The following is a 23035-nucleotide window of genomic DNA, read 5'->3' on the forward strand; positions in this document are numbered from 1 at the left end:
TGATAATGTATTATCTAGTCTGTAGAATCATAATTCATGTTAGCTTAATAAAGTAGCTTAATTACCAGAGTTGGTGTCAATCTTTATTCCTTATTTGAACTCACCTAAAAGAACACCCCTCAGCAAATGCCAAGGGGCTGACAAACACCATCTCAGTGTCCAAAGGAAAGCATGTTTTGACCCCTCAATTGTGCTGCAGAATGTAGCCAGTTTACCAGCTGATAGAAATCAACCCTGCCTCTTTTTGTGTACAGTAGGGCCCTGCTTATACGGCGGGTTCTGTTCCGGACCCCCACCGTAAAGCGGAACCCCATTGACTTTAATGGGCCGCGTCACGCGAAAACGGCGCAAAAGAGGAAAAAATAGCTTTAAAAATAAAAAACGAAAGCTGCCGCATCAGCGGAACGCCTTAAAGCAGGGCCCTACTGTATGTGTTTTATTTTTAACCTTAGTTGCACACTGGGAATACCCAATCACAGCTTCTCTATTATCTGTATTATTAGCAAAGGAAGTACTGTCTAAAACTAGCTATTGCTACAGTGGTTGTGCCACATATACTGATTTCAGTAATGGGGCTCAAGTCTGTAGCTCCCATGTGTATTGATGGTAAAACTAGTAGCTGCCCTGGAAGGGGATGTGATTCACACACAAATACATCCAGTCAGTTTAGCAGGTCCCAGATGACAACTGATAAACTAGGCAGAAACTTCCCCCAATATATAAATTCTCCTCTAATATATTGGTGTGACTGTACAGTCCATATGGGCAAGTTACAACAGCATCTTTTCGGCACCTACTGAAGACCTTCCTCTTTGAACAAGCCTTTTAAGTACCGACCTCATCCAGTCTGTGTTAGAATTGCTTTAAGATGTTTTTAAAGTTTAAAAAAAAATTTTTTTAAAATGTTTTATTATATTTTAACGTCTCTTATGATGGTTTAGAATGTTTTTGTGTGCCACCCTGGGTCCTACTGGGAGGAAGGGTGGGATGTAAATTTAATAAAGTAATTTCAAGTAATTTCAAAGACTATCCAAAGATAAGTTTTCCCACAAATTTAATACTTGGTTCCTCGTTTTCCATAAGACTGAAGGGAAGGAGGTTTCCTAACTCAATTAACATCAAATCATAAATCAGCATCATGACATATTAAGCATGTTCTCAACATGGACACTTCGCTCAGAATCTAAGGCCCTCCTCCAGGTACCAACCCATCGAGAAGCCCGGAGGACAGTTACTCGATCTAGGGCCTTTTCTGTAGTGGCCCCCGAACTGTGGAACAGTGTCCCCGAAGAAGTACGCCTGGCTCCTACGCTTCTATCTTTTCGGCGCCAGGTTAAGACCTGGCTATGCTCCCAGGCATTTTAAGTGTTTATGTTATAATTTATTTTTTTTATTTTTTATTTTTTTCTTTAGTTGCTGCTTGTGTTTATTGTTTGTTGTCTGATTTTATTGTTGATATTTTGTATTTTAACCTTTTTGTACACCGCCCAGAGAGCCACTCGCTATGGGCGGTCTATAAATGAAACAAATAAATAAAATAAATAAAATAAAATATTACCGGCAATTATAATTTCTGGACAAAATTAAGAGTGAAACATGAATTAAAACACGCAAAATGTTTTCTGATGCAAGAACAACTTTTTATTTAACATTCTTCAGTACTCGAATAGTGCAACAAAAAAGATCTTTGAACACTTCAGGGTAGAGTTTTCCTCTTTAGAATATCAGGCAACACATAACAAACCAAAATGCAACAGTCTCTCTCTATTCAGGTATTGTTTTCATCAAAAGATCTGTATCTGAAACACAAAGGTGATTTAAAATGCTACGTCTACAACTTCCATTTCTTGATAGCCAGCAATATTAACAAAGTGTTGTGTGCTCTCCCATAGCAAAAGTATGCGTATCTGCATCACCACTGGGTGTATGTCTTGCACCAACTACTACAGGTGGAAGGCCACAGGGGTGAACATTTTCCAGGCAGGGGGCTGCATTTTCTTTTAGGCAACCTTCTGGGGGCCACATGCCAGTGGTGGGTGGGGCCAGAAGCAAAAGTAGGTGAGGTAACAAATTTACTCACACATCCCTCTAGCCTCCATCCATCTAGGCAAGCAGGCACCCTTGTCAGAGTTCAAAAGAAACATTCTAGCAGGGCAAAAAAATACTCAAGGAGGGTGCAAAGGAGGGTAGTGAGGGGTGTGTCCTGGGGAAGGTCCCCAGAGCCTGATAAAGAGGCCTGAAGGACTGCATTGGTTTAAATGTTTCCATGCGTAAAAAAAAATCCTGCAAGCAGAAAACTAGCATCTCTCCTTACTTTACCAAACTTTTTCTCCCTCTTCCTATAACCCTCACTCAATGTTTTCTTCCCCATTCCTTTCCCTCTCTGGACGTTAGACTTTTCAAATTGGAATCTCTTCACCACTACCCCTTTTATACACTTCTTTTCTCCAATACCCTTCCTTGGAAGCAGGATTTGATTTAAAGTTGGACTTCTCAAACTATTGTCAAAGCCTCTTTCACAGCAGTAATGCTGTAAAAAATTCCAGAATGAGCAATCATGCTCAGCAGTCATCACTGGAATAGCAGCTACTGAGTTAGAGGCAAGGGACTAGATCCAGCCCTAGAACAATATCCAATTCTGGTGTCCCACTTGTGCAAGCAGGATTTACACTTCCTGCAACAGGCCACTAAAATCTGCTCCAGAGAACTGGGGGACACTCTGGATCAGATGGGGGGCATGGAGGAAGGGAATTCCATTGTTTTCACTGATGCAATGTTGGATCTCACCTTGTCTTTGCTGCATTATGTTCCAACTGAAGTCAATGGGACTTAAAGTTCAATTACTAGTTTTTCTCATTGATTGCAATGGGACCGACGGGCAATTAACTTGGTCTCAATCTTCTATGACTTCCAGGCTGTCTTAAGTCCTTGGCACTCTATTAGACAATGCCTGTAATGTGCTAGTAGTACTGGAGTGGGATCAGAATATACCAGCGACGACGAGCCATATTTTCACTGTTGTATTCAGGTCTCTGCCTCTCCCTCCAAGCTGGCTCCTAGTCACTTCGCTGCAGAAATCTGAGACCAGGACTTCAGCACAAAACTCTTTATTACAACACTATCAATCCTCAGCGTTTGTTCTGCGGCAAATGAGCATGCAAAAATTCTATCGGTTGAGTATATAAGTTTTAAAAGCAGGATAGCCATTTTAGTTGTCTGCTTTTCACTTCACTGACAGGTGTCGTTTCCTTTTTTTTGGCCTTCCCTTCCCATTCCTTTTTCCTTTTGTGTCGCATCTGCTAGATTGTAAGTGTGAGGGCAGGGACAGTCTTTAAAAAAAATGTATCTGCAAACCATCTTGGGAGCATTTTGAGGTGAAGAGTAGGGTAAAATGCTTTTAATAATAAATAAAATGCAGTGTACTTACTTGTTTCTAGCTTAACTCAGCAAATCCCATTTCTACCAGCTTCATGTGAACTAAGCGTCCATCTTCATATAAAAACACAGTATGCTCTGGTGAATGTGTCTGAAAGAAAGATGCATGCCAATGTCAACAGCCAAAAATTCAGAATCAATATTAGGGTTTCCAAAACTCCAACTGTAATGCAGATGAGAGATGTAATCTTGGCCAGCCAAATCTTGTCTGCTTATCCAGGAAAACTCAGTTATGGTGGCACATGGCTGGACTGGAAATTTGATGAAAGTGTTCAAAGATAGGCTTTCAGTTTTAAAAAAAGATGTTCTGAGAGAATCCCAAAAGAACCTAAATATGATTAAGTTGTTTTATAGACCCCTATATCAATCTTGCACAAGATTACAGTATTATTTTTTTAAAAAAAACAACCCTCCATTGTGAAACTGGATAAGGCTGGGATTTTTTTAAAGGTGCATCTACATAGGTAACATAGGGCTTCGACTATGGGGCAGTATATAAGTACAATAAATAAACAAATAAATACCTGCATGCATGTCCAAACTGGAAAAAGGTAGTAGAGGGCAGGAGAGTGATTGATGAGAGAGACAGAAAAGCACATCTGAGATACATTCAAGTCAAGCTCCATCCACTGGTGTGGACAGCAAGTTGCAGAATAGCAATAAATATTAGTACTGAACAAACAGGAACGTGCAGAAGCTAACTAGCCAAATCCATACACTGAATAATTGGATCTGAACAACCTATTTGCATATGAAGTCCCTGTCTGGAAGCACCCTAAAAATCACCCAGAGGGGAAATCCTAGTAATTTGGTATCAGGTGTTAAGAAAGCTGAGGTCCAAATTGGCCCTGGTTTTTAATTTATGCATTTATTTATTGGATTTCTATCCTCAGGTAGCAAACAAAGAGCAAAACCACGCACATTTTTAATAGAATTAGAAATCAAATACCTTCACATATAAATAATTGCAAGGAACAATATATTTCAGCCACCAACTGCCTGAGTGAACAGGAGCGTTTTAAAGTCCCGCCTCTATGTTGTTAATGACATTATAATGACAGTTAAGATTAAGAAAGGGAACATGCAGATAGTTTATGCGCGGGCCAGCGTGGATAGGATTAAACAAGGGAAGACTTACCAGTGAGGAAGCATAGAGATTTTTCCCTTGGAAACAGTCCATCATGGCCCACAATGCTTCCATGCTCCATTCGGGACAATAAGGAATTTTGTTTGATGATGGATCACATGAAGGAGGTTTAAATCCAGCCAGCCAAACTTTGAATGATTGAGCAGGATACTGCATGAACTCTGGAGAAAGCTGACGCAATCTGAGACAAAATTAAAGTTAGCGAATAATGTTATTCAAGGTGACAGCCCAGAAAAAAATATTTATTATTACATTTATATCTTGCCCTTCCTCCCGGCAGGAGCCCAGGGCGGCAAACAAAAGCATTAAAAACGCTATAAAACATCATAAAAACAGACCTGAAAATACACTACAACAAGCATCCTTAAAAACAGATTAAAACAAAACATCTTTAAAAACATTTTTTTTAAAAAAGCTTTGAAACATATTTAAAAGAAACAATTCCAACACAGACACAGACTGGGATAAGGTCTCTACTTAAAAGGATTGTTGGAAGAGGAAGGTCTTCAGTAGGCACCAAAAAGATAACACAGATGGTGCCTGTCTAATATTTAAGGGGAGGAAATTCCAAAGGATAGGTGTTACTGTACTAAAGGTCCGCTTCCTATGTTGTGCGGAACAGACCTCCTGATAAGATGGTATCTGCAGGAGGCTCTCACCTGCAGAGCGCAGTGATCAACTGGGTATATAAGGGGTTAAGATGGTCTTTCAGGTATCCTGCTCCCAAGCTGTATAGGGCTTTGTACACCAAAACTAGAACCTTGAACTTGGCCTGGTAGCAAATAGGCAGCCAGTGCAATTCTTTCAGCAGCGGAGTGACATGTTGGCGATACCCTGCCCCAGTGAGCAGTCTCGCTGCCGCGTTTTGCACCAGCTGCAACTTCCAGACCAACCTCAAGGGCAGCCTCATATAGAGCACATTACAGTAATCCAGCCTGGAGATTACCAGCATGTGGACAACAGTGGTCAGGTTATCCCAGTCCAGAAACAGCTGCAGCTGTCTTACCAGCCAAAGCTGGTAAAAGGCACTCCTAGTCACTGAGGTCACCTGGGCCTGTAGCGACAAGGATGGACCCAAGAGCACCCCCAGACCACGGACCTGCTCTTTCAGGAGTACAACCCCATCCAAAACAGGCAACTGACTAATTATCTGAACTCAGGAACTACCAACCAACAGCGCCTCTGTCTTGATAGGATTCAAACTCAGTTTATTGGCCCTCATCCAGTCCACCAGAGTCCAGGCACTGGTCCTGGGCTTGCATGGCTTCTCCAGATTCAGATGTTACAGCGAAACAGAGCTGGGTATCATCAGCGCACTGCTGACACCTTGCCCCAAATCTGATGACCCTTCCCAAGGGTTTCATATAGATGTTAAACAGCATGGGGGACTAGATGGTACCCTGTGACACCCCACAACTGCCAGGGGCCCAAAAGATAATCACCCAATGCTATTATCTGAAAACAGCCCTGGAGATAGGATTGGAACCACCATAAAACAGTGCCCCCCAATACCCATCTCACTAAGTGAGCCCAGAAAGATACCATGGTTAATGGTATCGAGAACCACCGAGAGATCAAGTAAGAATAACAGGGTCGCACTCCCCTGTCCTTCTCCTCATAAAGGTCATCCATCAGGGCAACCAAGGCCGATTCAGTCCCATAACCAGGCCTGAACCCAGACTGGAATGGGTCAAGATAATCTGTTTCATCCAAGAGTACTTGCAATTGCTGCACCACAACTCTCTGAATCACCTTCTCTAAAAAGGGGGTATTTACGACCAGGTGGTAGTTGTCACAAACCAATGGGTCCAGGGTGGGCTTTTTCAGGAGCGGTCGCATCACCGCATCTTTCACCTGCTATTAACACATTAATAAAAATGACACAAAGGTTCAGATTTGACCAAATTCTCTGATAATGATTTCATCTGCTTTGATAAACAGATATTTATAACAATGTATGAGCAATGTATTTACCTGCTGGTGGGCAACGTTTCACACGATCCATAGTCAACAAATTCCACTATAATCAAAAGAGGGCTGAATTCATGAATTGAGATGAGCTTTGCTCGATACCAGAAGCCATCATTGTACTTTGCAAGGCAAGGCATGTCTACAAAGAGAAGAATGCTGTTTAATTTTTGTAAAGTTTTTAAAGGACTTTTTTTTTAAAGATACTTTTAAAGACATTTTGTTTTAATATGTTTTTAAGAATGTTGTAATGTATTTTAAAGTCTGTTTTTATGGTGTTTAGGGTGTTTTTAGTGCTTTTATTTGCCACCCTGGGCTCCTACTGGAAGGGTGGGATATCAATCAATCAATCAACCAACCAAATTCGGCATCAAACATGCTAATCTGTGGCCTCAATCTGGCCCCTAAACAGGTTTTTGTGTCCTCCCAAATTAGTTTTTGTTTTTTTAAAAAGGGTTGACAATGGGTCAATGAAACCCCCCAGCTGAAAAAGGTTAACCACTCCTGCTCTATAACCATTTATATAGCACTATGTCTCATCTTTAGCTAAACAAATTCTCTAGAGTGAATATGTTTATGGTTGTGGTCCAGATACTATTGTTTTGGGGAGAAAGCAACCTTTTAATCAAACTTTCTCCCTTTCCAAGTGACATATTGGGGATTAGGCACCCGACCAACAAAGACAGGACTGTTGGTTCTTGCTACAAAGGGTTTTGTTTGTTGCTGGTGTATGAAGGGTTTCCAAGCTAGACTTTTCTCCTCTCCTACTAGCTCAAGAGACAGGGAGTAAGCTAACGGAATTAAAACTTTTGCCTGCTCAGGAGACATAAAACAGCAAAATACAATTTTGGGACACACAAAAAAAGCAGTGCCATAGCCTGGGTGGCAGATGTAGCTACAAAGCAACTACGTTTTGCAACACTCTGCTCCCAAATGCCATCTCTGTGAAAACCACAGGTCTCTAATTTGTAGCGTTGCATATCCCCCAGACGGTTTTCTAATGCCCAGCAGCAGTCTAGCAGACTTAAAAACCTGGTCCATTGATTGCAATGCCGCTAATGTGTGCCACACCTGGTGTGGTGGGATGAGCTGTGATGCTGAATGGAGCCAGAATGTGTTGCACTTCATGCGCTAATGCAATACAAGCTATTATCCACTGAGCTGTGAGGGAGGTAAACAACAGCCTTTTTGCGAAGCCATTGTGGGTACTACACACACCACAACCTGTTCTATTGGCTACTGATTCTTTCAAGCCTAATTACTGCAGGGAAAGCCTCTATGGACACATATATGCCTGTAGGTACCATTTTGGTGACTCCTGCCACAGAGGCAGGATGAAATGAAACACTGAATGTGAATATAACGAATATAAGAATATAAAAAGTGCCCTGCTGGATCAGGCCAATCTAGTCCAGCATCCTGTTCTCACAGTGGCCAAGCAGATGCCTATGGGAAGCCCACAAGCAGGACCCAAGGACAACTTTACTCTCCCCACCTAAATCTCAGCAACTGGTATTCAGAGGTGTACTGCCTCTTGACAGTGAAGGAGGCCTTGTCCTCCTTGGATTTGTCTAATCTTCTTTTGAAGCCATCCAAATTGGTGGCCTTCACTGCTTGCTGTGGGAGTGAATTCCATTGTTTAACTATACACTATATGAAGTCCTGAATGTTCTAATGTTTAGCTTCATTGAGTGGCCCCCCGTTCTAGTATTATATGATGAATAAATATTTAAGTTTTAAAGATGACTTATATGTGCCAGAAGAACTCAGTAGAGTGAGAATGGTTTAGGCAGAAGGATTAAAGTAAGAGTGCCTTGTGTCAGAGCTAACCTTATGTATGAATAAAGGGTCAGGTCTAAGGATCACTCTGTCTTTCTGGAAAGCAGGGTTGGTCTTTGAATGATAGTATGCTATTCTGCACCATTATGTGAAAGCTTTGCATATGACTTCATAACGCATACGCTAGAAAGAAGGCTTGTGTGATCTCACAGGAATATTGGATTTTGCAAGCCTCTCCTCTTTGCACTGCTAAACAAGCTGGGCATCGGTGATGAATGGGGCCTTGAGTCAGTAGGTCTGATCTTGCTGGTAGGATCACAGATACAACCTTCTTGGACAGAATGGCACAAGGATGACTGATAAGCGATGCCTCTTCCCTGCAGATTTTGTAGTAATAACCTCACCAATATTGCTCTGTGCCACCATCTGGTGGCCTGCAAGGGGGAGGGGAGGATTTAGTATCAAGTATCTAAGCTTCTCCTCCCAAATGGCAACGTAAGTTATGAGACAGATTGCCCTCTGCACCTATCAAGTGGCCTGTGAGGGTAGCACCTTCATCCCAAATCGCAGGGAAACAAATTCCTGTTTCACGAAAGACCTCTAAAAACAGCATGTCATTGCTTTGATTGGTTGTTCATTATGCATGGGAGGATCCTGACTCTGTAACATCATCATCTATCCCGAGTTCCCTCTGCTGGCCATTAATAGGAACTGCTCAGGAACAAGAGTACCATTTCTTGTTCAGCCAAGAAAGCACTGGCTTCCAAAGCCTCCTCCCTGACTAAAGTACATTGAGAGGGGCAAGTGTCTCTGCCTTAAAATTATTCCTTTGTCTTTAGGAGTTACTTTGGAGAACAAGAGAAAACAAAAGGGGTGGAGTTGTTACAGGATAAGAGGAAGGAGACTTAGCTGCCTAAAAGATTAAGAATAAAAAAGGGGCAAGACGAAAATACTGAAGAGAATTATTGACCACAGTAGAATTTTTTTCAGTGACAGACGAAATCTTGCATGATGCCTAAGCTACATAGGGTTCCATCTAGGGCAAAAAAAAAAGGCTTAAAAACTTCCAGTGCAATCCATGCCTACACAGAAGTAAGCTCCACTAAGTTCAACGGGACCAACTCCCATGTAAGTCATCAGCATACCCCCTACTTCTTCACACAGAATAAAGCCTGGCCTGGAGACCATTCAATACCATCAGAGAAGTAGCAATTATTTATTTATTTATTATTTGATTTATATCCCGCCCTTCCTCCCAGCAGGGGATCAGGGCGGCAAACAAAAGCACTACAAACTTTAAAACATCATTAAAACAAACTTTAAAACACATTAAAACAAAACACCTTTAAAACATTGTTTTAAAAAGCTTTCAAAACAGCTTCTAAGATTAAAAACATTTTAAAAAAAGGTTTAATAACATATTAAAAAGCATTTCAAACACAGAGGCAGGCTGGGATAGGTCTCAACTTAAAAGGCTTGTTGAAAAAGGAAGGTCTTCAATAGGCACCGAAAAGATAACAGAGATGGTGCCTGTCTAATATTTAAGGGGAGGGAATTCCACAGGGTAGGTGCAACCACACTAAAGGAACGTTTCCTATGTTGTGAAGAATGGACCTCCTGATAAGATGGTATCTGCAGGAGGCCCTCACCTGCAGAGCGCAGTGATCAACTGGGTATATAAGGGGTAAGATGGTCTTTCAGGTATCCTGGTCCCAAGCTGCATAGGGCTTGTACACCAAAACTAGAACCTTGAACTTGGCCCAGTAGCAAATGGGTAGCCAGTGCAATTCTTTCAGCAGCTGGATGACATGTTGACGATACTCTGTCCCAGTGAGCAGTCTCGACACTGCATTTTGCACCAGCAGCAGCGTCTGGACCAACCTCAAGGGTAGCCCCACATAGAGCACATTACAGTAATCCAGCCTGGAGATTACCAGCATGTGGACAACAGTGGTCAGGCTATCCCAGTCCAGAAACAGCTGCAGCTGTCTTACAAGCCAAAGCTGGTAAAAGGCACTCCTAGCCACGGAGGTCACCTGGGCCTGTAGCGACAAAGATGGATCCAGGAGCACCCTCAGACTATGAACCTGCTCTTTCAGAGGGAGTACGACCCCATCCAAAGCAGGCAACTGACCAATTATCCGAACTCGGGAACCACCAACCCACAGCGCCTCCATCTTGCTAGGATTCAGTTTATTGCCCCTCAGTCCAGCCCACCAGAGTTCAGGCAGTGGTCCAGAGCTTGCATGGCCTCTCCCGATTCAGATCTTACAGAGAAATAGAGCTGGGTATCATCAGCATGCTGCTGATACTTTGCCCATTATCTCCAGACGACTGCTCCCTGACCGCTCCCAAGGGCTTCATATAGATGTTAAACAGCATGGGGGACAAGATAGTACCCTGTGGCACCCCACAGCACAACTGCCAGGGAGCCAAAAGACAGTCACCCAATGCTCTGAGAGCTGCATTGGAGATAGGATCAGACCACTGGAAAACAGTGCCTCCAATACCCAGCTCACCAAGTTGGCCCAGAAGGATACCATGGTCAATGGTATCAAAAGTTGCTGAGAGATCAAGTAAAAATAATAGGGTCGTACTCCCCATCCTTCTCCTGATAAAGGTAATCCATCAGGGCAACCAAGGCCGATTCAGTCCCATAATCAGGCCTGAACCCAGACTGGAATGGGTCAAGATGATCTGTCTCATCCAAGAGTACTAGCAATTGCTGTGCCACAACCCTGTCAATCACCTTCTCTAAGAAGGGGGTATTTTCAACCGGTCGGTAGTTGTTACAAGCCAATGGGTCCAGGGTGGGTTTTTCCAGGAGCGAATGGATCACCGTCTCTTTCAAGGCAGCTGGAAGCACTCTCTCCCACAATGATACATTGACCACACCCTGGATCCACATAAGCCAGTAAGGGCAAGGGTTGAGAGGATCCTTTTTGGAATACTAATACATATGAGTGATGAGTCTTGCAGCTTAATCATCTGACTGAAGCTTAGAATCTTTGGTTGTCCATGTCTAATATGTTTTTTAATGTGCACTTTGAGCAAATTTCTTTCAAGTTACAGTTTCCTGTCTTCAAGTGATAGGGGGAGCTAACCTAACTTGGGAGACATGCAGCACCCAAAGGAGAAGAGATTAATGCACACCAAGACACCATATTTTATTGATAATATTTTATATAGTTTAATGGAGCCCAGTATTTATCATGAGATGTTTTCAAGAGTGGAGCTGTTTTGTCTGAGCTACTGCAACATAAAGATACTAGTATTAGAATGACCACATAGAAGCTCACAGGATTCACTATACAGTTTTTATAGCAAGAAGCACAAATGAACAGCTTTCAGGAGGCTGAATTTTCTCCTACTCAACTCTGAATACAAGCAAATTAGAGATGTTTCATTCTAAAACTGTTTTTGAGCTTTTGCCTTCAATTACAGAATGTACAAATGCAAATTACTGAGAGTACATTTAAGAATTAACATACCTTTTCGAAAATCAGTTAGGAAAGGTATGGACTCTAAGTTCTGATTACACCAGGTCAAGGCTTGATCTAGAGTTTCAACATCCCAGCTGATTCCTCTGTCCTTTGTATCATGCTGGTTGGGACCATCTCGCTGATCAAGGGTAATGTACACCTGGGATAATTAATTGCTCATAAATAAAAAATATTATCAGGGTTGGAAATGTGTTCATTTACAGATAAACAATGAGCTTGAAGCAAGAGCACTGTCCCACATACAGGCCAGTCTCTTGTTTTTGACTAACAGGAATGTATTCAGAATGTGACAGGTTTGTACTGCTTCAGACATTAACGGATCATTTCCCCAAAGCAGTTAATAAAAAAAAACTAAAACACAAAAAGGAATAGAACAAAATGTCTAGAAATACTGATAATTTCCCATAGCAAGTGTCTGTATCCCATCTTTTGCCTATAAAGTTTACTAGTATACACCTAAGTAAAATAAAGCCATAAAAGTACAGGTAAAGCACAAGTAACTAGAAGTTTCCAGGTAAAGTTACTGTACCTGTCATCCAATATTAAGTTCTAAAACACACTTCAAGTCCTCCAATGCACTTCTGTGAAAGGAGGCAACTACAACAGACATGATGACAATGATACTTGTTTAATCATGATACCTCATTAGGTGACACAACGTGTGTTACTTTCACTGGAAAGAGTTCTCCAAGAACAGGCAGCGTTGGTGAGATATAGGGTGGCAGAAGGGGAGTATCTACTTCAGACATCAGTAACTCCTAGAACAAATGAGGAATTAGGAAATCTTGATTGTCTAGAGATATATGAGGAGCACAATGTGTGCATAGAGAACAGACCATTGGTCTCACCTGAAAGGTGGTTTTCCCAGGTTTCATGCCATCAGATGGCTGTAGTGCCACCTAGTTTCCCAAGGCAGAAATGCACAGGAGTCAAGACTTGATCTGCTCCTTCCAGTCCATTCCAGACAAGGCCAAAGGAAGACATCTTGACAGCAGTCTCATGAAGAATCAATAAAACAGCTTGAACAGAAGGCAGCCACACACACAAAGGAGCGGCAACAACCAGACAAACATACAACAAAGTCTTGACTCACTTGAAACATCATACCAACCACCAAATAGAAAGAGCCTTAGCTCTAAAAATGCACATAAACACTGATATGCAAGCTAGGAAATATATAAGCAGCCCCCCAACAGGGAGGATCCTGATGGCATATACCAAAGCAGTCTAAGTAAGGAGGGACTACCCCAGCTGCCTAAACATGAGGAACAACTTGTTGCAGAACATGCCACCCAAAGGAAGCATCAGCAGAGACATAACGGTCTATCTTATAATGCCTAATAAAGGAATCTGGAGTAGACCATACAGCAGCCCACCAAATATCCATGAGGGGAGCGTTAGTAGTGAACGCAGCCATGGTGGTCGCAGACCTAGTGGAGTGCGCCGTGATATTATGAGGCACTGAAATTTTGAAAGACTCGTAAGCTAGAGTAATACAGGCGCGTAGCCAGCAGGATAATGTAGACTTAGACACCACCTTTTCCAGAGTCCTTGGGTGAAAGGAAAGAAAGAAGAAGTCCATTAGGCAAATGTCCCGAGTATGAACAAGATAAACCTTGAGGGCTCTGCATATGTTGAGGGAATGCCAAGCCTTTTCCAGTGGATGGACCAGATTGGGACAAAACAATGGCAGTACAATGTCCTGGTTACAGTGAAAGGCCAAACTCACTTTAGGTCGAGAGGCTGGATCTGGATGTAAGAGAATGGAGTCCTTAGGAAAACGCACATATGATAGACTGATGACAATGCCCCCAACTCTGAAACTTGCCTAGCTGAGGTGATGGCCACTAGGAAGAGAACCTTGAACGAAAGGACCTACAATGGCGCCGTTCTGAGGGGTTCAAATGGAAGTCGCTGCAGGCCTCGCAGCACCTTCTGTAAACTCCAGGAGGGGTAGTGATGTGACACCGCTGGTGAGAGAGAAGCCAGGTCCTTCAGGACACACCCTTAATAAGAGGAAGAGAGCCAATAGCAATGTGTGAAAAGTTTACTGATAAAATTGAAGAGATAGTAGCAATGCAAGGTGTTGGGTTTCAAGCCCATCATGGAACCTTTGTAAAGGAAATACAAAATCTGTTGAATGGTAGTTCTGGAAGACTGGAGTCCCTGGGAAGTGCACCAGGTTGACAATGAAGACCAAGTACTCTGGTAAATTCAAAGAGTAGAAAGCAGTCTAGAACCCAGAATGGTGTCAATGACTCCTTGTGATAGACCTGTATGGGTCAACTTGCTCTGCTCAAACGCCAAGCCGTCACACTCATCCAGTGGGAATCTGGATGCCAGATCAGACTCTTAGAATGCAGGTCTGGCCTCTTTGGTAGCCTCCAAGGATCCATGACCAATAGGGCCAGGAGATCTGAGAACCACGGGCAACGTGGCCAGTATGGGGTGAGAAGCACAATTTGAGTGCACTCCCAATGGCGCTTCCTCAGTGTCCAGCCTAGTAGAGGCACAGGAGAAAAAGCGTAGAGAGCCCCATTTGGCCAAGGAGACAGGAAAGCGTTGACTGATTTGGCATTTCCCTCTAGATATCTGGAGAAGAACTGGGGAAGTTGAGTGATGTGGCTTGAAGCAAACAGATCCACCATCAAGGGGCCAAAGTGGTGTTGAAAGAGGAGAAACAAAGAAGGATGAAGTCCCCATTCCCACAGGACCACCTGTTGTCTGCTGAGCCAGTCTGCTGTGACATTCAGAACCCCAGAGTTTTCTGCCCTCAAGAGATTGCAGGTAATTCTTGGCGCAGTTGAAGATGAGAGTGGTCTCTGCCTGAAGGGCCTGATATTTCATGCCCCCTTACAGATTCAAATGCAACTTCACAAAGGTATTGTGTGTGCAGATCAGGATATCGGTCAGCTGAAGCATTGGCTGAAAGTGAAGCAGAGCAAGACAGACTGCCCTCAGCTTGAGCCAGTCTATACTGTGAGCTCTTCTCTGTCACTGACCAAGTGCCTTGAGTGAAGTGTGAGTTGCAGTGGGGCTCCCAGCTGAGTAAGCTTGTATCCATTGTGATCAACATCCTATCCAGCTTCCGAAATGGAGTCCCTTTCTGGAGATTCCGAGCTGACGACCACCACTGAAAGGAAGACCACAGTGAGGGGGAGAGGTAAAGTTTCCGGTGCGTGGAACTGGTAACAACCAACTGAAAGGGCAATAAGGTCCATTGTGGTGGTTGAGTATGCTGGAGAGCCCAAGGCACAATGGGAATGGACACCAACATGCCCCAGACCCTTGCAAGTAACATGACATCAGTCACTGTGTCATCAGGAGCTGCGCTATATACTGGTTTGCCAAAATCTACTCTAGAGATAGAAAAACCATGGCTTGATAGCTCCCAGATGCTGATGTTGAGTAGGTGAGAGATGACTTTTTCAGGTTGACCAAAACTCCATGGAACATCAGGGCTGCGAGAGTGAGATGTACATGGGTTGCTGCTTGACCCCTGGTGTCTGCCTGGACTAAAGGGTCATCCAAGTATGGATAGATGTGGATACCCTGAAGGCGGAGATGGGCCACCAGAGTAACCATCACCTTTGTAAACACTCTCGGAGCCAAAGAAAGACCAAACGGCAGTGTGCGGCACTGAAAATGCACCTGGCCATATGCAAACCTCAGGAAGTGTCTGTGAGCAGGACACATTGGGATGTGAAGATACACCTCCATCAGGTCAATGGAACCCAAGAAGTCCCCCTCCTGAATGGGTTCTACAACCAGTGCTAGGAATTCAATCTTGACGTGTCAATACCTAATAAACTTGTTCAGGAACTTGAGGTCTAGGATGGCTGTGAAAGATCTCTCTTGGGGTCCGCAAACAGAATAGAACGCACCCCTGAGAAATGTTCGCCTGGTGCCACTGGCTCTATGGCAGCAATGTCTTGAAGATGATGTATGGCTTCCTCCATCACTGCACACCTCTCTAGGGAATGGGAGAGAGGACAGGAATCGTTCAGGGGGGAGGTGCCAAAATTCTATCATATAGCCAGGGGCTATCAATTCCCTTACCCAGGAGTCCATGGTTATGCACTGCCAAGCTTCCTTACCTTCCACCTACCTTCCTACCTTCCACCGGGATGGCATCAGTAGTGTTGATGCTGGCGACCTCCCCTACCAATGGCAGAGGACAGACCTGACTTAGTCTGGTTTGGTGACCGGCCGTGAAAGCGCTGCTTGCCAAGGACCTCTGGATGGATGAAAATCACAGTTCTTCCCTCCTGGACGTGCCCCTAGAAAAGGTCAAAAGGCACAGTATGGGGCAAACCTCTGGAACTGCCAGAGGTTCTCCTTAGTAGTGTCCAAAACTGACTTTCACTTGTCCTTGGGATCCACCAATACAGACTTGAGAGCCTCCTCTCCAAACAGCATAGTACCAGTGTAGGGAGCTGTAGAAAGAATGACACAGGCAGTGGTGTCAGCATCCCAGTGATGGAGCCAGAGAATCCTCCGTGCTGTACCATCTGCAGACATGGTGTGGGCTGTGTCCAGGATGGCATCAGCCGTGAAGGCTGGTGATTTGTGAAGTTTGACAAGTCTTTTTTAACTTGAGAGGAACAGGATTGTGATTGTCCAAGAGCTCATCAAGCCACATCATAGAAGCTCTAGTGAAAATGGACACAGCACAAGAGACTCTAATGGAATAGGCTGCTGCATCGTGGGCCTTCCGGAGAGCGAAGTCCAGTCTGTGCTCAGACGGGTCCTTGAGCTGAGAATCTCCTTTAGGGAGAAGAGATTTGGTAACGAGTCCAGATATTGGCTCATCCACTGCTGGGAGTTTCAAGTGGCTAATGAACTCAGAAAGTGGGTTGCCTCAGTGTCAATGACAGCCGAGGAAGGTCCTGCCTGAGAAGATGGTGTGGTTACATACCTCACACGCCTGGCTGCCAGCTATGTGGAAGTATGCTTAGATTTGGCACCTCATTTAGAATGGTGTTTTGAGGCTTTACACTTTGAAGGCATCTTGGATCCCAAATTGGACATATTCTTGTGGTGAGACCTCCTGATGTCAGAGGTGCCTTGTGGTTTTGTCTCAGAGATCTAGGTAAGGGAATCTGTAGTTATAGCTGGACCAGCCATAGTTTACATGCACACAGTAGAGGGGTGCGGTAACCAGAATAATACACAACAAAGTAAAATTCATAAAGACAGTTAACAAGATTAACCAAGGCTAAGGCTATAAGATCCGCCTTGGACAAACGCAGGAATGAACTGGAGTGAAACCAGAAGGAGCATCTCAAGTCTTGACTCCCACGCATTCCTGTCTTCACACACTAGGTGGCGCTACAGCCCATCTGATGCATGCTACCTGGGGAAAATGAGAAGGAATGCAACAGGGTGCCCTTGGAGCAAAGTGCTATGGGGATTTTTCTGTGCAAGACTCACTATTCAAATTGATGTGCTATTTGGGGATCAGGAAATATAGCTTTTCATGCTGTTTTGCTGCAACGGAAGCATTATCTTCATGAATGATGATTGGATTTGAGCTAATCACCAACCACTGCACCATTATCGTGCAGCCCCACCCAAAACCCACTATCTGGAAAGGAATCCAAAACTGTCCGGATGCCTTCCCCACCACAAAAAGCTTAGAGTCTTGATCCAGCCAAAACAAACTATAACTGGTAATGCTATTGGTTAGCTGGGATAACAGGAGTTGGGACTTAAACTGGGTTCAACATGTTATCAAGGTAATATTAGCATAAACACCAAGAAATCCATGGAGTGTTAAAACTTTTACCTCATGACCGATTTCACAATTATCCTCCAAAGGATCGTCACTGTAGCAAGTTATATCCTAGAACATGCATGAAAGGGGAATGAGTAATTATTTTGATTTCTAAAAGTGTATCAAATGGTTTATAAGCTAATGCTAAGGACAGGAGTCTGTCTCTAAACCTTTTCAATCCCTTGGATTGCAATTCAGCATTCTGAAAAAAATTACTTATGCCAGAGAGGACTAATCTGATGTATCTAGGCGAGACATGAAATCTTTGCGCTTCTAATGCACATACTGGCGATGGAGAAAAAAATCTATCTCTTGACTTGAGGGTTTTGTCTTACAGCTTTTGAGTTCCGGGCAACTCAGAACGTACTTCATACTTATATAACACTGATAAAGTAGTTGAAATTTCTCTTTTCAAGCCTATATGCAAGAGGAAGAATTGCTTTCCGTATAAGGACAACTCTTCCAACTGAACAAGGGCTCTGTTTAATAAAGGTAAAAACAAGCCCTGGCTTGCCTGCAGCTAAGCTTCTCCTGCAGCTTCATTTTTGGTTCAGAAGGGCCAGACCTGCACTAGCTGTTTCGTCATGTAGTAAGTCTCGAGCCACACTACAAACAGCTAGTGCTGTCTGAACCTCATACTGAGACCTGTCTTAAATTAGCATATTATTGCTGTGTTCCTTTAAAGAACATTTATCTATAGTTCACAATTGTGCTGCAGGTGCAACATGAACCCTTAAATGAAACGGTTAACACATGACTGTAAAACTGAAGGATTCATATACCTTGATGCAGCTGAACAGAACAGCAACAACCACAATGACATTTCTTAAATTAAATTCTCTTTCAGATTCAATCATATTGTCCCCTGCTTACTTTAGGAAATAGTAACTGATGTTCAAAGTATTATTAATAAGAGAAATTAGCATTAAAAACTGCTCTATATAGCATTTAGTAAGAGATGGCTGTAGTTTGAGATGGAAGAGAAGCTTGCCACAGCAAATGAAAATGTTCTCTCTACATTTAATGCCTTAACGTGTTTCTCTAATGCAGGGGTGGCTAACCAGTGGCTCTCCAAATGATATTGGACTACAGCTAGCATTATCCCCTGCCACAGGCCATACTGGCTAGAGCTAATATGAGTTGGGAGTCCAACAACATATGCAGAGTCACTGATTAACCACCTCCGTTTCAATGCATGATATAGAGAGTAGCACCACTTTACAGTCCATTTTGAGCTTGCTTCCTTTTACGAACATCTTGTATTTGTGATTTTGGTAACAAATTGCTTCTGAGTTTAGCAGGGAGTTCATTTGGCAGGCATTACACAGGCATTGATTACATACTGAAAACATTAGATAGGATGAAGAGCAACTGTAACCCGAGGAAATGGTCACAATAAGCAACATCCACATTAACCTTTATATAATTATTAAAACTGAAAGTAAAGGTTACCAGTTTTGGGATAGGACCATCATCATCTTCATTAATGCAATGTTTATGGTAAGCCATGAAGGAAGATAGTGATATCCCAGCAAAACAGAGCTTAATAGACACTTTACCCCACGGATTGTCTGACTGTTCCTGTTAAAGACAGCCAAAACAGTTTTGCGTTATCATTTCTACTTTTATTTTAAGCTTTACATTATGCCTACTACTGTACAGAACAAAGATACATAGAGAACTCTCAAGAATAGGCAGGGAGACACCAAGGAGACACACACGTCCACAGTCTGTGGTTCCTGGCTCTGTATAACAGTGCCAAACTGGAAGCACAGGAAGACTGAAGTATGTGTGTGGAATAGTACAGTAGTGTAGAAGATCCTCATAGGCAACATGCTGGCTGCAGAGGAAGAGGATAGCTAAACAGACATCTGATCATCAAGATGCAAGAAGTGTTGAGTGCAAGAGGCTTGTACAGGAAGAGACACACCACAGCACCAAAACTATTTCTTTTAATAATCAAATTTGAGTCTGTCTGAATTTCCCAAATAATTTATGGTTACCCTAACAGATGATTTAGAAAATTATCTTGCGACTGACTTTTTCCTCTGCAGGTTCTGATGTAGCTGACCTGCATTTTAAAGGTTTACAAACTAGTCTTGGAACAAAACTAGCCATATAAAGTGGTATGTATCTTATTTTAATATTAATTACTGACAATTGATGGAATTTCCTCATGTTTTTCATATCTGCTTCCATCATTTTTTATGGTTATGTATCAGAGATCCATCTTAATAACATGATTTGTTCTGTAACTTTGTGCCTTACCCCGCATCATTTGTAACCCAGCAGTTTGTTGTTGATGTGTTTTTGTTTTAAAGCTTCATTATATTAATATTTTCCGTTATGGATAAATACTCATCTCAGTTTAAAAAAGAGACAGAAAAGGAGTGTGCATATGAAGGGAACTGAATCCTCTCCCTGCACAATCTGTTACTGCAGGGACTTTACCCCCAAGTTCTGTACTGATACCAGAAGTAAATTAGGGGGGAAATGTCTGAATGATAGAGCATGAGGAGTGGGTTCAGTTCTCCCTCGCTCCCATGGCCCCATTTCATGTTAGGATAAGTTACCACCACCACCACCCCATCCCTTGCTTTATAAAAATGAACAGAACAAAGAGGACATATGAAGAAACATGGCTGCATGTGTCACATCATATTTGACCCTGAAGTGCAATATATCCAAAGTATTTGCAGGTTGCTCTTGGAAATCTAAGGTATTGATTTTACTACCATAATATGACAAAATCCATTGGCGCAAACCAAAACCAAAGAGATTTACATGATTTCTGTTCATGCTTACCATAATATGTATTTCAACTAGTCTTTTTGTAAGTAGTTCTTGAAGAAGTTCAACTGCATCCTGCTGCCAAACATTTCCAACCTGGATAACCAAAGAGCAAAAAATACCAGGAGATCATTAAGTATGAAAACCCACTGAGGACTGGCCCTATCTTGGAGACAAGAGTGTTTTTGGCATCATTGTAAGACATAAAATCGACAATTGTTTTTAAGAAAAACCCCAAAGGTCAGGCACAATTGCATTTCCTCCCTCATGTGCATGTCTTGGGTGAAGCACCTGCCATGTCCTCATTGATCTAAGCCCTAAGGATTATCAAAAGGCTGCCCTAAAGCACCCATTCTCCTCGCCAGCACAAGCAGATTTTCTATTGGTTCAGATATATATTTGTAAATACTGAATGGGACTACAATCATTATACAAAGTCCAACTTTATGTTGAAAGGGCAGATGTAGCCTAGTATATTCTCCAGCAAATATTACACACAAATTACAGCATGATGCAATTGTGGAGAATAAGATATGCAAAGCACCTGCCTATTTGAATGTATTGCTTTGTGGAAGACTGCCACCCTTTGGTGCAATTTTTAGGTGTTACCTCCTGAGCTGTTCTTCCATTTGTAGGAACCCAGAAACATCTTTCAACTTATAAAGGAACAAGTGTTACATACATTTTTTTTGTTTCCTGTTCACTAAAATGGGGACTTTAAGGTTGTATCTAATGTAGGGATGGAGAAATTCAATTCAGTTCACATTTAAAGTCAAATCTATCAAATTCGCATTTTCTAAGACAATACAAACACAGCTATCCTTTGAAATTCACACTTAGAGAATTTTGCAATGCAGTTGTCCAACCAACCCATTTTGCAAAAATGCTTATTTTAGGGAAAGTGTGCATAAAAATGAGCTTCTTAGTGAAAACAGCACACAAAAATGCATTATATTAGGAGAAATTGCTTGCAAAAATGTGTACATTAGTCAAAACGGCATACAAAAATGTGTTCCATTAGGAGAAATCCACACTAAAATACTGAAGAATTTTCATGAGGATTTTAAAAAAAATAATCACAAATTGCTGCACAAATATGGTGAATTGAATTTAAGATTGGGAAAATGAGATACCAAGGGAACCAACATCGACAGATCCCTCCATCCCAAACCTAATGCTAGTCCTACTCAAAGTAGACTTACTGAAGTTAATGGACATGGCTAGCTTAGGTTCATTAATTTCAGTGGGTCTACTCTGAGTAGAACATAGCTGGATACAATCCTTAGTACTTTTCAAAATGCAGCCTCTACTCACTGGTACAGTTTTATAGAGCTGACATGGTATGGAAAACGGCGGTATGTCTGCATACAAAACAGTTGGGTAGAGATGACACTGAGGAATCTTCTCAATATAGCCATAGTCCAAGTACTGTACCTATACAAAAAGCAACACAACTGGTAGATCACTTGCTAATTTTTCATGATGCAATTCTATTCTCCCTTTAAAAAGCATGCCAACCAGGGGCACAGCAGGGCCTCCCAATCAATTCTTTGCCCTAGAGGTAGTTTTGGGAAGTAGGCAGGACAGAATAGCTCCCCTCAACCCTGTGTGGTTAGTCTCTTTAAGGGTAGTAAGTAAATAGATTATGAAACCAAGAGTCGTCCAAGATCAGTGAATTTAGTGATTAACGCACATCGCTGCACATGCACGCATTACTCGTATATGTTCTCCTGTGGCTACAATTTGTTTGATTTATAGAATTTCTAAGCCACCTATCATATCACACACTCAGAGAGCTTTTATATAGATAGATAGATAGATAGATAAAAATAAACACTTTACTATGCTCTTTGTTCCTGCTTATGCTGTGCTTAGGAAAATGTTTGATATAGAAGAATGGCCGTGACGCCCTTCCCTGGCTCTCCCTGTCAGGTTCCTACCTGCTCGTGGTTACTGCCTGTCTCTAGGCACCACCAGGGACTCCACCAGTCCGGACTGTCCTTTTTTATGGTTTCTCTCCCCGCTCTAGCACAGATCTCAACAGATCCCCCTGCTAGGCAGCACCACCAGTCACGTCCTATACCCAGTAGTCCCAGAGACTCTGCCTGAGTCTCTCTATCTGGTTACCTCTGTGACTGAGTGCTAAAGCTGTCCCCAATCCCTTTGTATCAATGCAGATAATCCTGGTTTGCTCTGAATACTTGTGGTGTTATTCTTTCCTTCCCCACTGCCACCATTTGTCACTCTTCAGCCTTGGTATTTACCTTACCCTTCCTTCTGGTCTGTGGAACCCCAGCCAAGGATCAGGCCTTTGGTAAACCAAATATATTTATTTAATAACAGAGATAACAAGATTTCTTTATAAAGGCACTTAAGCATATGGTTTCATCTATCCCTGAGGTACTGGTCTTAGTATTAATCCAAACTCCACACTCTCCTCACATCCACCAACTCTCCACACAATCTCCTCTCTTAAACCCACCAAAACAACCCACTAACATCCACCGTTCACCCAGATTCAACTGTCATCCTTCCATTTATACTCTCCAGCCATCCAAACACTCAGCCAATCATCCAGCATTCTACTGCCCAATTACTTCCCACTCCTCTTTCATTCCACTTGCCATGTATCTCCTA

The 23035-nt window shown here is 42.6% G+C and overlaps 1 protein-coding gene across 4 annotated transcripts in view; it reads right to left on the reverse strand.

Moving 5' to 3' along the window:
• Positions 1–1618: 1618 nt before the first annotated feature.
• Positions 1619–23035, reverse strand: part of RNF17 (ring finger protein 17) — a 90837-nt gene continuing 69420 nt past the window's right edge. For all 4 annotated transcript variants that reach the window (XM_061628619.1, XM_061628617.1, XM_061628620.1 and 1 more), the window contains 10 exons: positions 21713–21832; positions 20414–20494; positions 19061–19189; positions 17621–17677; positions 12474–12590; positions 11821–11971; positions 6557–6692; positions 4574–4763; positions 3428–3526; positions 1619–1799 (listed from right to left, as the gene is read on the reverse strand). In XM_061628619.1, the coding sequence (XP_061484603.1) occupies positions 3434–3526; positions 4574–4763; positions 6557–6692; positions 11821–11971; positions 12474–12590; positions 17621–17677; positions 19061–19189; positions 20414–20494; positions 21713–21832 (1074 nt within the window). In that variant the 3' untranslated portion in view covers positions 1619–1799; positions 3428–3433. The remainder of the gene's footprint in view (positions 1800–3427; positions 3527–4573; positions 4764–6556; positions 6693–11820; positions 11972–12473; positions 12591–17620; positions 17678–19060; positions 19190–20413; positions 20495–21712; positions 21833–23035) is intronic.

The sequence above is a fragment of the Rhineura floridana genome, chromosome 5, assembly GCF_030035675.1.
Source record: "Rhineura floridana isolate rRhiFlo1 chromosome 5, rRhiFlo1.hap2, whole genome shotgun sequence".
Taxonomy (NCBI): Eukaryota; Metazoa; Chordata; class Lepidosauria; order Squamata; family Rhineuridae; genus Rhineura; species Rhineura floridana.